The 15000-nt window shown below is 43.6% G+C and overlaps 1 protein-coding gene across 2 annotated transcripts in view; it reads left to right on the forward strand.

Moving 5' to 3' along the window:
• Window positions 1–949: 949 nt before the first annotated feature.
• The window catches only part of LOC138206950 (histone deacetylase 4-like), a 52190-nt gene continuing 38139 nt past the window's right edge, over window positions 950–15000 (forward strand). The window contains exons 1-2 of one of the 2 annotated variants that reach the window (XM_069163853.1): window positions 950–1268; window positions 4143–4479. In XM_069163853.1, coding sequence (XP_069019954.1) covers window positions 4458–4479 — 22 coding nt within the window. In that variant the 5' untranslated portion in view covers window positions 950–1268; window positions 4143–4457. Of the gene's footprint in view, window positions 1269–1310; window positions 1464–4142; window positions 4480–15000 lie in introns of those variants that run through there. The other variant, XM_069163854.1, reaches the window with a different exon arrangement.

Consider the following 15000-nt stretch of genomic DNA (forward strand, 5'->3'; position numbering starts at 1 on the left):
CCTGCCTCTTTCAAGCCCATAGTCTAATCCTTCCAAAATTTCTCAGTGAACTTCAGTGAGCCGTCAAAGGGGCCCGGAGGCATGAGAGCAGACTTAACGGCGATCAGAGCTGTGTAGTCTACCTGCACTCATTGGATAATAACACCGTCTCTGCCTGCAGATGCAGCCTATGTAGAAGCCGGTTAGCATATTACAGTAATCGAGTCAACTACAACAGGCGGTGGTGTTGCAGTGTTGCCTGTGGGTGGCTGTTGAGATGCAAAATCCAATATAAGGCAATGGGAATAAAGTCATATCGGATTACAGCAGGCAGCAGGGTTCTTGTTGCAATGAGCAAGAATTAAATAAAAATGTTTGTTTCATTTTGCCACTACTAATAGAAAGTGTTGAATAACGCCAGGAAGGTTGGCAATGTTGTGATAGATCTCAGGCACCAAGTAGCTTTATTTGTAATTTACAACATACATGTTTTAATAAACAAAATAGGAAATGTACAAAACATGTTGACATGACAAGGGTTTGTTGATATATTAGAGCTAAAATGATCACAATGGAGAAAAATACCATAAAGTAATATCAAGTTGGTGTAAACTAAACCTGAGTGGTGCAAACACACTTATTAAAGGCTATCGATGTTAATAAGGATAAAAAAAATAAAATAAATAAAGTTATTATAATTCCTCACTGATATACAGGAAATCCCGGTACAAATAGTAAAGAAAATATTGTATTTTAGGGATTAAATGAAGCAAAACTGGACATGGAGTGTCCAAAAAAATCCTGCAGGAGGCAATATTAGTAGGCAATATTGAATATACAGAAACGTAAGCTCCTATATGCATATTATGGATCTGTAAGGGGACAGGAAAAAGTTATTAAAGCAAGTTAGTGACTACATCAGACACTCAGGAACTGCATGCCGGAATACAGGACACGCCTTTTTCCTGATTAATGACACAGCCATAGTCCCAACCTTTCATCCAAAACGTATCCTCGGAGCTGATCACATTTTCATCAGGCTTGACCCCGCCTCTGGTAAATGCAGGGGCGCTCCATGTGACGCTGGGGCTGGAACAAAAATCCAGTATGGCGGAATCTGTCAGGAGATGAATTTTTTTTTGGTTTTTTTTTCGATCCCCCCCCCCTACTCCTCCCCTCAGCGCTGAGAAAAAAAAAAAAAAAAAAAAAAAAAAAAAAAAAACCCTTAACATGGGAGAGAAATAAAAGGACACATGTTGGGACGACTGGGCTGCCCGCGGCCCGTGGAGGTGAGCTTGTGATGAATGTGGCGCGCCCGCTTTTGATGTTGATATTCAGGCAGGGGATGCGACGCACAACAGACAGGATTCATCAAAACAATGTCCGGCTGAAGTTTCCACTCTGCTCCTCTTCGCTTTCGGCTTCCCGGTTGTATTTTTATTTATTTATCGGCTGCCTCTGAGCCCGATCGCGATCTGAACGCGGTAGGAACGAATTTCACATCTTAAAAAGCGTTTCGCTTTATAATTTCTATACGGTTTATTGCACTATTGCGGGCGGGAAGTGTGTAGGCAACAAGGAGGGAGGGAGGGAGGGGGAAGGAAAGGAAAGGCGATGTTTATTATGCCGATTGTTGCTGAGCTATTTATAGTGCACGGCCGAGCCTTAGGCTTCAATGCAATGTTCATAGTAGTTCATGGTGTCTGTCGCCTGTTAGTCGTTTTACATGCAAGAAGAAGGTGTAAAACGGAGGTACAGGCCTGCGTGAGTGTGTTTGAGTGTGTGTGAATGGCTCGGGATGGGCGGTGGTAATTCTCTGCATGCGTCAATCTTTTTTTTTTTTTTTTTTTTTTCCTTCTCTTTTTTTGTGAATGGGGGCGTACGGGTTGTTGAAGCTGTTAAAGCAACATCAAAACAGCACGCTACGGCTGGTTTAAAGTGTCGCTTAGCGCACGAGATGGTTTGTATCCGGAAATAGTAGTGAGAAATGGTGATATACTTTTTTTTTTTTTTTTTTTTTTTGGTCGTTAGGTATGTTGGGGGAGTTTGTGTTTGGACTGGAGGGGGTGCAGGGTTAGGCTTACTTAGTGCACCCTCCTGTTTGGCCCATTTATAGCAGCCATCACAATGAATACAAAAATATGTGTTTATTCCATGTTAGTTGGTGCTTTTTTTTGAGCTATTCTTTCATAACGTTGCTCTAATTTTCCTTTAATCCATATCCAGGTCTGTGTTTTCTATTATTTCTTCTCTCTGGGCTTCAGGGCTCGTCCCCCCAGATCTGTCACCCTGCATCAAGCAAGCCCATTTTAGGGACAATGGCCCTGGACACACACATGAATACCCTTCCCGAGACAGATGAGATGCCCTGGGAGAATGGTGTTGCATGAAGCCCCCCTGGAGTGTCAGCTTCTCCCCATGACCCACCCCCCCACCCCCCATCCCATCCCACCCCCGCCCCTCCCCGCCCCGCCCTGCTTTGCTTTGCTTTGCTTTTCCATCACAAAGTGTGCGTGCGCTGTGCAGTGACCGACTTTTTTGGGGGGACAATTTGTCCTGCGGCTGCACTGTCTGGCCCTCTCGTCTTGAGACCCACCCCCTACTCTTTAATGCACACACACACACACACACACACACACACGCACGCATATCCATCCTGCTTCAGAGGACCTCGGAGACCTCTGCCAACACACACAAGGGCGTGAACATGCACGCTACCCCCCCCCCTCCCGTCCCATCCATCCCCCCCCCCCCCCCCACCCCTTTACCCACCTCGCCCTAGGGCAGTTTCACCCCTTCTATTTGTAGTGGAAAAGTCGACTTGATGCTGTGGGCTTCGAGCTGTGATTACAACTGACACTACCGCTCCGGGCTCAAGGAATTCAGGCTACTCTCCGAACAAAACAAAGAAAGGAACAATCATTTATATTCAGAAACATCCAAAAAAAGACCAACCAGTTACCTCAAAAAATTAAGAAGAGCAGCTGTCCCTAAACAAAATAGAGGAATCAATGTTTTTCTTCATTTTGAAACTCATGTTGGTGAGACTGTAACGTGACTATTGCACTCATAGTGAAAGTGAATCATACTATTTCCATATTTCTTTTAAAATCCTGGAGCACCAGCAGTCAAAGAGAAACCATGTCAGGGACAAGCAATTTATTGCCAGTTTGGTTTACAGCTTCCTGCTGTGTACGGTTGAACTTGTATTGATTTCCTAACAGTGGTCTTGGATCTGCATGGCAACAGTGTTTTACTCTGAAAAACCCTCAGGTGAATTTCAGGGAGCAGAAACTGGCCAGATTAAACAAACAAAAAACACAAACCAGGAAATAAAGATGTTGATAACAGATTAAAGTAGAATTCAAATTCATCTATTTGTTGAAGGTCGGATGTCATAACTTATCTAACTGGTTGCTTACGTTGTTTACTCTGGTTAAGACTGCTTTAGGGCTGAAACCATGAGATTATTAATTGATGATAATATGGTAAAGGTTTAATTACAAAAACAAAACAAGGCCCATAAAGATGATTTTTTTTTTTACTTTGCTGTTAACCTTTAATGCACATTTTTCATGATTTCCTGTTCAATATTTAAGTATAATTTCTTTCGACGACGTAAAACTGTCAGAGTTATTTTAAGCCATATCAGGTCTATACAGTAAGTGGACTCCAAGACTTCAGTCATCGGTTGTCATCTCCAAATCAATGACATTAAAAGATCAATGCTGTGAATAAGTGGAAAACGGGCTGCGTGTGTGTGTAAGAGGCGTTAAAAGGATGCACCTCTACAGCTTTTTTTTTGTTTTTTTTTGTTTTACTCCCAGTTCCACCACTCGTACTGTGTTCAGACCCGATACCAGAACTGTCATTTTCGCACTTCCTTCTTTCACAGTCTGTGACATCATTTTAATGTGAGTTAACACCCTGACTGAATAACTGAAACTAATAGTGGAAACGCAGATTTCTAGAATGACCAAGAAACTGTGTTTTCAGTTGGAGCTGATACCCGATTCGTTTGTCATCGGTGCAGATCAGACAGACTTCTTTATATGCTGATCCAGTGAGGGTTTTAAACCAGTGTAGATAAAAACCCTCAGATATCAGATGAAACCTGGTGTTTTTTTCATCAGAAGTTAGTAACATTGTCCTTTTTCTCATAGGTTGGTACCTGTGTGAGACGGCGAGCGACCTCACTGATTGGAGAAGCTGAATCGATATTCTGATGGAGATTGGCTGCCGCTGCTGCCGGACGTCTGCTTCCTGTTTCCTGTTCGAGCGTCCCGGTTGTTGGATCAGCCCCGAACACGCATTCAAACGCACTCTCCGCAGTTTTGGCAGGATAACAACCTCCTGGTTGACTCCCTGTTCAGTAAATCACATCTGCTCTTGAACGCTCACACACATCTGTTCGGCAATACACACACACACCGAGCTCGCCGCACTGCGTGGACACCCACCTGACCGACCTGTCAGTGATGACATCACACAGCCACCAAGGTAAGAGACACAGTGTCCTCGTCTATGTGCACAACTAACAAGAAAAACACGAGATTAAAAATCATTTTTAAACTTCTTGTGTAAAATGGGGCTGAGAGATTATAGAAGAGATTCTCGCTGCTGAAGCACAGTGTGAATCTTCAACTAAATTTTTAACTGTCGTGGGGAGTAATGAGAATTTAACTCCTCACTACAGTCACATTAAGGAGAATCTGTGCTGCTAAATCTGCCGCATTGATATATGCGAACATTTTGATTACGAACAGAGACAGATCTATCTCGCCAAAACGCAATAAAACATTTTAATCTGGTTTTATCATTCTTAATGGGCTTTATTCAATATGAATGAGCTCCGGAGGGTGAGAGACAAAGTCCATAACACTGGCTCATTAAGAGAGTCTACTTTCCTCTTTGACACCTAATCAAGCTCAGTTTAGAAGCTCTGGCTTGTGTTTTAGTGAGCTGATAAATAATTTGGTAACTAGCTGGCAGATGAGGAGGTTTGCTTCCCGCCCCGGTCGCTGTGGTACCTGACAGTGTCCACCGTGTTTACTTTGTACACACCTGGGAGTGTGTGCACTATAAATACCACAGCTGAGGCAACCACCAGGGCCCCGAGGGACAGGAGCGAGCTGCAGCCTCAGCCGGCGCCTTCAGCCCTCCAACATCTCCATCACTGAAACATGTGAACACACTGAGGAGGGTGGAGAGGATATTTCTGTGCCGTGTGCTTTTTTGAGTTGAATACAGCCCGTGCAGAGATGACACTCCTGATGTGGTGTCGACTCCCTCTCCCTTTCCCCAAGTACGGCCGAGCGCATTATATTGTTGGATCAACCTCAGATTAGAGCGGCTCAACAGTTTTCAGTAGACGGCCTCTTCTAATTCCTTTACACGTTCACTCACCTCCGTTACCAACAGAGCTGACAAAACCAAGGCCCTGCTAATCCTGACAAATGATTCTGACAGTGATATCTTGGTAAAGTGACATGTCAGCTGATCAGAGGTGTGTTCATCTCTTTGAAATGCATGAAAGTAAAGTATGATGAAATTATCAAATCATATTCACAAATTTTATTAATTACAAGGTTTAACTCACTAAACTGTTAATTTTTTTTAATTATTTTGTGAAACATTGTGATTAAATGTAATTTTAACTGTAATCTGACAGTTACTGAGAAAAAATATGTAATCAAATCACAGTTATTGTTCAAGAGGTTACATTTGAATATATATTCGGTTCAGTGAAATCCTATATGTGGAATATAATATGCACTCTGTGGTTTTGCATCTTTTCGCCATCTGCCTTCATCTGGACAGGCTCCATTCGTTTGGCAGCATGAGCTCAGATTTTGATCCTCGGTTTTGATTGGTTGTTTTGTTTGAATTCGCACCGCCTCTCGTCTGCCAATCAAATCAGCGTGCATAGATCTGAGCATCCACACCGAGGCGGTTGGCCACGTCGTCGGACAAGATGAGGAGATATTTATTAAGAGTCATCACTCGGCTCGGAGTTGACCTGCTTGTCAGTTTGAAGAAAATGTTTTTAATAATGTAACTAGTAATCTGTGACCTGAGATTTCATTTCAGAAGTAAGTGTTCTTTTCTGAAATATTACCTCGATCTTCAGTTAGTCGTTCCCGCTGGACGCCCCAGGATCTGCGTGTCCCCCTTGTTAACTCACCTCTCACCAAAACAAAAATAGCCGCGATGCTCCGTGTGAAATCAGGACATCCCACTCCTACCTGCAGCGACTGCTCACTGTCTTGTTTGCCTCTGTGAATCCGTCCGAGGGGACGATCCTCGGCCCTCGCGGTGCTGCCGAGCGTGGGCGTCGGCTTGAGGTGTTGCTTGTCTTACGTGAATGACAGCTCGGAGACACACTTGTTGGATGTCGGTGCACGGAGAGAGACGCAACCAGACAGCCAAGACACATTTAAAGAAATGTGAAAAATGTGCGACACTGTGACCGTGTGGCACTTGTCAGGCTCGTGCGTTTGACTTCCCTTTTCTTGGATCTGTTAGTGACAGTGATATTTACAGACATGAGAAAGTGCAAGGTGAGGAATTTGTTCTGCTTAGAGAGACGCATCTGTTCAATTTCTCTGCCCATAGTTGCTTTTTTTGACTAATAGACGCAAGAAGATTAATCCCGCGGCTTCAAGTTGAGTCACGGCTTTCTGCCACTACTACCATTAAACTGAATTTGTTTTATATTGAGTGTAATTGAACAACATTGGTTTTGTTCTCGGGGTGAACAGTAAGACTTTCAGATCCGCGGCTTTGTTGTACTCTTGCATTTGCAGTGTGATCCGAAGCTGCCAACTTTTTTCTGAGCTCGCTTTGCACTTATTTCCAATCATCTACCAGCCCTTTGAGTAAAGCTTTGTGTGTGTGTGTGTTTGCCCATCAGGTTCACCCTCTTGCAGCAACAGCAGCAGCAACAGCAGCAGCTCTGGCGTGCTTGCCTGCTTATGTGCCATTTTTGTAATCTGTAAATGAGCTTACTAGCACGCACGTTTTTGATCCAGGACTTACTCATTTTCTTTATTACAGCAGCGGTGGGATTTTTAGATTAAATATAATTTTCCATAAATCTCTTCCCAGAAAAGTGAAATGTAAAACGCTTTTGTCGGGTTTTTGTTTTCCAGAACAAAAGCGGTCAGGCTGATAAGGCCCTACGCATCACTTTTCTGCCGGCATATCAGCAAACAGGCTGGGGTGTTTGCACAGGAGTGATTACTGTGTGTACCGACAGCTTTAGCACATTAGCTGGTGACATTTGTTTTACACTCATTTTAGCAATTAGCTAACATGTTGGCCATGTGTTGGTTTCTCTAAATGTCACGCTCAGGAGGAATTGTCTATTTGGCTAAAGGTATGATATTCAATGATAAGTCAAACATCCTGAAGCACAGATTCAAAACATTAGCACGATAAGAGGCGACCACTCAGCCGGCAAACCAAGACCAAAATTTGTTTTCGCCTTTTTATTTATTTTGATTGCTTGTTTGCGATTCATTTCCACTGTAACAGTTTATTTTGCCGTGCAGTGTCCCTTTCATTGTCTAAACTCAGCGTTCATGTTAGCGTCTTTCCCTTGATTCCCACTCTGGCCCCTTTGTGGTTGTGGTCACTTGCACACAGTTCCTGCTGACAATCTGGGTCCCCCTCTGTTCAGATGAAGAGGGTGACTACGCAAACCACATGTGCCACACACCGAGAAGAAGGTTAAAGACCACTGTGCACAAAACCAAATCTCTGAATCACCACTCCCCCCACTGTAGAAACCATTTTTTAAATAAAAAGTCACCACTTTAACCGAACCCCTGAAAGGCTGAATGACAACAATGTTGTTTCAGGGCGACTTTCTTTTGATGGAAGTGGCGCCACTCGATGGCTCACCTGTCGACTCCTCCTCAGCATTAAAAGGTTCGTCTGACCCGTCAGGTCCAGAGTCGCCACTTTCCTCTCAACGTTTTTATTTTTGGGCCTCGTATCCATTTCAAAATGTCTCTGAAATCAACGACTGAAGAGGCCGAATCTGACCGTGTCAAGCATTATGCAACGTCAGACGTGACGTGACATAACTCTCTGTGGCGAAAGCACAGGCAAATTCGATTTCTATATTATTTAAAATCATTAACTTCTCTTTCACGTCATTGTAATGCTTTGTGTTTATTTTGTTTGTATAAAATGAAAATGAATGATCATATTTTGGACTGGGTTCCAGTTGGAGTGCAGTTGTTAGACCTTTCTGCCGGGCTCTTGCGTACCACCACTGGTCCACATACCACAGTTTGTGAATCTGCTCCATTATAAACTAACGTATAATGTACAAATGGGTCAAAACTTCTTGATTTCATTAAAAATTTGTATGTTCAAAGAAAAAAAAGGAAAAAAAGCCCAAATTAAAAGAAAATTATTTGTTTATTTCAAAACCTTCACTATCCTTAGAATAAAGAAGACAGTCAACATATAATTATAACAGGCGGTTTAAAATAATGACTATTTATCATCAGCTGAGTTCTAATCTACATGTTCACAAGCATGTCGAGGCTACAAAACCCACCAGAGGGACTTTACATACACTTAGACTGACTGATGCACACCAAAGCTTTTGATTGCCACTGTTTCAAAGGATGCAAAGCTACCTCACATCAAACAGTCGGTCGGTATGAACAGAGAAAGAAGACAGTTTATTTTGATTGCTTATATTTACAGGGAAAGACGAGGCTTCGCCTCGGATGGTCGGTTGTGAAATTCAATGCAGGCAGGACGAGCTTTGGGTGAAAATAGTGTCTCAGTAAAGACGGAAAGGTGATGCTACTTGCTGGTAACGATTTGTTTTCGTCTTACTCAGAAGCTTTCCAGGAAAGTCTGCGTTGTTTACCACTGGAGAAACAACTAGTTCTGCGCATGAGTCACACACACACACACACACACACACACACACACACACACACACACACACACACACACACACACACACACACACACACACACACACACTGAGGCCAGTGAGCGTTTGCTAAATAAGTGCCAGAGTATTTGTGAATGAGAGGGCCGAACTTCAAATGGTTGTATGCAGGAAAATTAGAAATGAGCACATACCACGGCAACTATGAAAAGCATGTCTGCAGCGGGACATGAAGTGTGTTCAGATTAGATGTTTTTACTGCTTTATTTTGCAGGGTTTGTGTGGGCGTGAGCGCCTTTTATGGCTATGAACTGGTGAACTTGACACAGTGCTCCTTTCCTCGAAGGCTCAGCCGTATCTAGGTTACAAGCGCCCGTTTCTAGGTTTACACAGCCTGGAAACACTACAAATCAGAGAGGAAAATAAAGTAAAGTAAACACGAATGAGGAAGGTCAGGAGGAGATTGGATTGTTTGGGCTGGTAACCAAGATTAGATAATTCTTTTCAGGCTTTGGGCATCTATAGATTTGTGCATTACATATGCAGATTTGTGTGTTGTACAAAGCTGTGTTGAGATTTATGGACCCGGATGAAACAATGATTTAAGAGTCAAGTCAGTTCTGTTCTTATAGCTGCCAGCTTCAATAAGTATTTATCAAATACTTCCGTCCTGGTAAACCAAAGCCCTAAATCCAGATATACAGTAAGCGCTAACTGTACAGCCTGTATGTTTCTGAGGCTTTATTTCTGTGGTGACTTTTCATTTCTTCCTGAGGGTGTCTGTCGAGAGCGAGAGCCTAATGTGATGTGACACGGATACGAACACAGACACTCAGTTCTTCCTCTATGAAATATAATAATTGAAATTGAGAAAAGTTTAAAGTTCTGAAGCTGGTTAGCCAACTGTGCAAGTGCAGCACCACAAACTACGTCTTCCATAATGATCGTAAAGTTGATTCAACACCTCTCTAAAACCGTATTAACGAAAAGGGGACATTACAACCTCCATGACGGTGGGATTTATTGCAAGACAGTTCTTTTAGTGGGCATTAGTTGTAGCTCACAGACCTTATATTAGACCGAAAATCATTTTACATACAGAACTCCTTTCTACCTTTGGGTAGTTTTCAGGGTCCTACAACAAAATGTTCTTTCAGCTTTCTCATTCATTTCAACTTTTGAACTCGAAAATTTAATAAATCTATTATATAACTTAAAGATTATTGTTGTTGTTTTTTTAAGAGTATTACATAGGAGCAGTAGAGATAGACAGGAAATCCAATTTGTCAGACCACAAAGAAACAAACAAACCGCCCTGCAGCCTCGTAGTTCATCACAGATCAATTAAAGTCTGACAGAAACGGTCCGGTCAAGTCCGCAAAGGTCCAACTGATCCAATCTAGTACACTTTTTTAGTCCAAAACACATCATTACAGTCATAATACACAGATGCCACTTTTGCATCATTTGAAATCTCCCGGCAGATGTGCATAATCTTCTCTAAATTATACCGGGTTTTTTTTTCTCTGTGAGGAATTCTGGCGATTGAGTGAAGTAGATGAAGGCTTCCTGATCGTTAGTTTGGCTCGTAGTGAATGTTTCTAATATTCCATGAGAAGAGACCGCACAGCAGCAAGTTCAGTAGTTTCCACCAACGTCAAACACTGCTGACGTGATCATTTTAGTATTATATATTGAAGGAACAGTTAGACACTTTAGAAAATACAAACGCGGATTCGGCCATGCTGACAATTTGATGAGAATATTGAAACCACTCGTGTCTGTACGGTAAATAAGAAGTTGCTATTAACAGTTGATTAGCTCAGCTCGGTTTAGCTTCGATGCTGGAAGCAAAGCAAAATAACAAGCCTGGCAATGTGTGACGCAAAGTCTCCTTTGCCCCATCTGAAAGACATGAGAGTGGTATTGATGTGCTCCAAAAAACTCTTGGCCAGATGGTGAAGAAGCATTTTTCTTTTGTGTCACTTACGTTTTTTCTGAGCATCAGTTTGGAGCTCCAGATTGTCTTTTTGTGTGTACTTGTGAGTGGACTTTCACTCCCTGGTCAGGAGGGAGTTTCGTCAGGAGTGCCAAGAGACTGCCGGTGACATAAAGACATCGTAGAGACACACACGCGTGTACACCCTGGAGGACGTTTTTTTTTCCTCCCCCAGTGCTAATGTATGCACGTACGTACTCACAAATACACAGTGACATCACCTTGAAGAGGCGAGTCCCAGCGGTGCATCAAACGCTTGCTCCCTGAGGATTTTAACCTGTTGGGTTGACGTCTGCGTTGTCTCTGCCTGTCCTTTTTAAAGAAGAAAGAATCCCGGCAGCAGTGTAAAGTTTTCTGTCTCTGGGTTTCATACCTTCAAGGTAATTGTTGTCGTGACCAAAAACTAATCTGGTAGGTTTATTAGAGCAAGCTTTAATAAAACTCTGCACCCTGCTGCTGTATTTTGCCTCATCGTAGGTGGCAGGGACAGAAAGTAATTTTTTTCTTGCCTCATGATTTCACATTCCCCTATTTGACAACTTTCACTCTTCTGAATAATTTGATGATCTTTTTCAGGACGCTGCAGAAGAGGATGCACACAGATCTGAAGCTATAAATCCATATTATGGATTTGTTTTGTTCATTACACCTGCCAGATACTATAGACAGGGAAGCAGTGGCACATAGATTTAGGGGACAAACTTAGGACTGGAAGATCAGCAGCTTGTACTGGCTGGTAAATAGAAATTGAATGTCTTTTCCCACCAGTAAAAGAAAGTGAGGACACTGAGGTACTGTCCCAATAAAGTTGTAGTCTTCCCGGGCTTTTGTTAGATATATATCTGTTGAGAAGGACTGTGAATAATGTAGCTTCTTTTCAAAAGTTTACAGAATTAAAGTTGAAGCTTTTCTGCAGCGGTTGCCTATAGAGATGTAAAGTTTATAGATGGTTCATGCATTAGATAAACATTTACTCTGTTTCAGTGACCCCCTTTTCATCCTCTCCTCCAAATGCACGCACATCACTCAGCTTAAATCCAGGGGTGAAGGGGTTAAAAGCTTTCACTGCAATAACGAGGGCCCGGCTTATCCCCGAGTCTATTTTTAGAAAACACACACACACACAAGATATGCACACATGCCTGCATGGCGAACAAACAATCATTATTTTTGGTGTCCTGTGCTGATTTCCCCCCTTGTTCACGATTGAGCGGTTCGCTGCCGTGTGTTGTGCAGCTAAAAATGGAGCACGGGACGAGTGCATGCATGAAACAGCCGCTGCCTCTTTTGTGCGGTGGTCATCCAGAAAGGTGCACGGGCCTCATCGAGGGTAATTTCGAGCCTTATTGTCACTTTTGTCTGCCGGACCACTTGTACCGACATGTTGTTTCTATCCTCTAAAGCCCAATTACGAAATTGTGGCCGATTGCAAAATGCACCTCGGCGGCGTGTTAACACAATGCCGCACCCTCTCTGAACCCGGTGAACAGAGATGAGGTCCCGCCAGCCGGAGAGCTCTGTCCTCCCATGTCCCACCGCCTTGGCTGAACATGACTAACAAGGCGATCCCAGAACAAACCCAGGGACTCTCTTGTGCAAAGACTGACCCCCTACATTCACAAGCTTCACTTTGTCCTCGTGCAAGTGGAGCGCAGTGCCCACCTCCTCCTGCTGCACCCCCCCCCCCCCCCCCCCCCTCTCCCAAAAACAAACACCGAATCAAAGCTTTTATCCAGGGGCGATGTCCTGGTGCATTAGAAAAGCCCTGTTTTTAATTGGTATTAGGACAAAGACAGCAGAGAGCGAACATGAGCTAATGAAAGGAATGGGACGCATCTTTTGTCCTTGTGTCTTTTGTCTCATCCCGGCCGAGAAACGGGATACACTGTGTTCTGCCAACGAGCTGTCAGCGGCAATTACGGTTTACACTGCTGCCTCGGGGACCTATCCTCGTGCCTTTTGACATGGTGGTTGCTCCACGGTGCTTTGACACGAAGCATGCATGTCTGGCCAGGGCGTCAAAGAAAATGCTACTGTTACGCATCAAAGTAGGATCTTTGCTGCAACACGTAAACACCGCAATGAGTCGAGGCGAAATATACCAAATGTTAAACAGTGCACCTGTTGCTCCGTGTGCATACGAGGTGCAGAGCAACTGTGATCTCTCGTATTGTGGGTGTTTGTTGTTGTAAGGCCCAGCTACTGAGCCCAGCATCACATATCTCCTAGCAACCATGTGCCCATTAAGAATCAGCTATGTGCAAAATATTCGCTGAATATATGAAAACCTCTGTGGATAAAGAGAGATAATTTACAGAGTCTTGTGGCATTGTGTCTCCATGTTGCATGGGGAATTCCAGCATGCATCATATTGAACTCTCGAACTCTTTTCTTTATCAAACTTACAATATGCTCCTAAATTTACTGCTTTTTGAATGGAAGTTATGAACTTTCACTGTTTAACCATCTGAACCCCAACGCAGTTTTTACTCCTGTCACATTTTTACAAACAGTTGGCTTTATTTTATTTTTTTATCACTGGAACAGTAGATCCTCCACCTCTATGGAAACAGCACAATCATGGCTGGCTTAGATTTGATTATTTTTCCTCACGGAAGCATTTGGTGCATATGATTAGTTCAAGGACCAACAGAAATGTAAAACAAAATAAAATTGGCAATTTAAAAGTAATTTATATTTTTACAATACCTGGTTTACTATAAATGGTGTAATTTGGGTGATTATTTTTGTTTTTTTCCCAAAGAAAACATGCCTTTTTAAGCCTGGTTGTGGTGTTAAATTATTCACGTGCTAATAAATCGCAAACAAACTTTTCCCTCGTGTAGATTCAGCACAGGCATTGTTATGTCTGGTTACACTGAAAAACGAATCTGAGGCGAACTCTCATGCATGTTAGTGTGTTGTGACTCAGTCAATGCCTCTCTTGTTCAAACGTCTCTGCAGTTTGGGTTTTTCAGTCTCTTCATTTAACCTCACCTCATGACTTTAATGCATTTTTGGATGTGCAACAGACACCCACAGTGTAATTATCAATTTCCAACTAATTTGTGATTTTATATCAAATGACGGCATTCACAGAGCAGCACAAAGAAGCACTTAGACGCCGTGCCAAATTACATTACCACTGTGCTTTTCCGACTCTACCAGCATGAAATGAGGGTCAGATGTTTGTTTCCGACTGTTCACGGGACGCAAAACGGTGGAGGCTCACACAGGGGTCACCCATTCTCTTTTATCAGTCGCCATGACGTCAGCCAGTGCCCTCGGGAAGCAAATTTGCGACCCAGAGGAAAAGGCTCTTCAAGGAGAGGCGTGTTTGATTAATCGTATTGTTCCTGTCTGGTTCACCTTGCGCACTGGAGTCACCCTGGATGAAGCAGCCAGAACGGAAGTGCACTGAATGTAATGAGGCTGGAGCATCCTTCCTCTCTTTCTCTGTCACTGTCTCTCTTTGTAAACGCCACAGCGGCACAGACAGACGTCTCATTCTCATTTCTGCTGCATAACAAAGGCCTCTGTCAACATACAGTATGCTGTCCATGCCGGAACCGGGGTCAAGCTTGCCCCTGCACACAGAACTGTATTTGGCATCACGGTGGACAGAGTTGCCCACCGTTCGGTTGGCTCGTTACTCCTGCACCCAACCTCACTTACAGGGCCGATCATAACATGCGTGTTTTCGACGAGCTTGAGTTGACTGACTTTCTGCCCGAGGGTGGCTGGGGCTATTTATAGCTCCCCGTCTCCCGATGCTTACCCGGTGGGACCAGGAGGATAGAAGGATGGAGAGAAAGAGAGATATGAGGGAGGGAGGAAAGAGGGAGCTGGAGAGAGGAGGGGGCTGCTGGGTAACTAGGCTACATCTAAGATTGATGGACCCTGTTGCCAAGGTATGGGGCACTTCTCCTCCGCAAGTGCTTGTGTACGTGGTTTCATCACGTCGCTCTCCCTCGTCGTCTGTCCCAGTCTCCCGCGCTGATGTGCCGCCTCCACGTGCGTGTCAGGTATCCACCGTGCGGTTCGGACAGAAAGCTTACATGCTTTGTCTAACTTACTACAGACAAGGATATCCACCGTCGCC

This window comes from Embiotoca jacksoni, unplaced genomic scaffold (assembly GCF_022577435.1).
Source record: "Embiotoca jacksoni isolate LCO1_2020_lvr unplaced genomic scaffold, fEmbJac1.0.p SCAF_30, whole genome shotgun sequence".
Taxonomy (NCBI): domain Eukaryota; kingdom Metazoa; phylum Chordata; class Actinopteri; family Embiotocidae; genus Embiotoca; species Embiotoca jacksoni.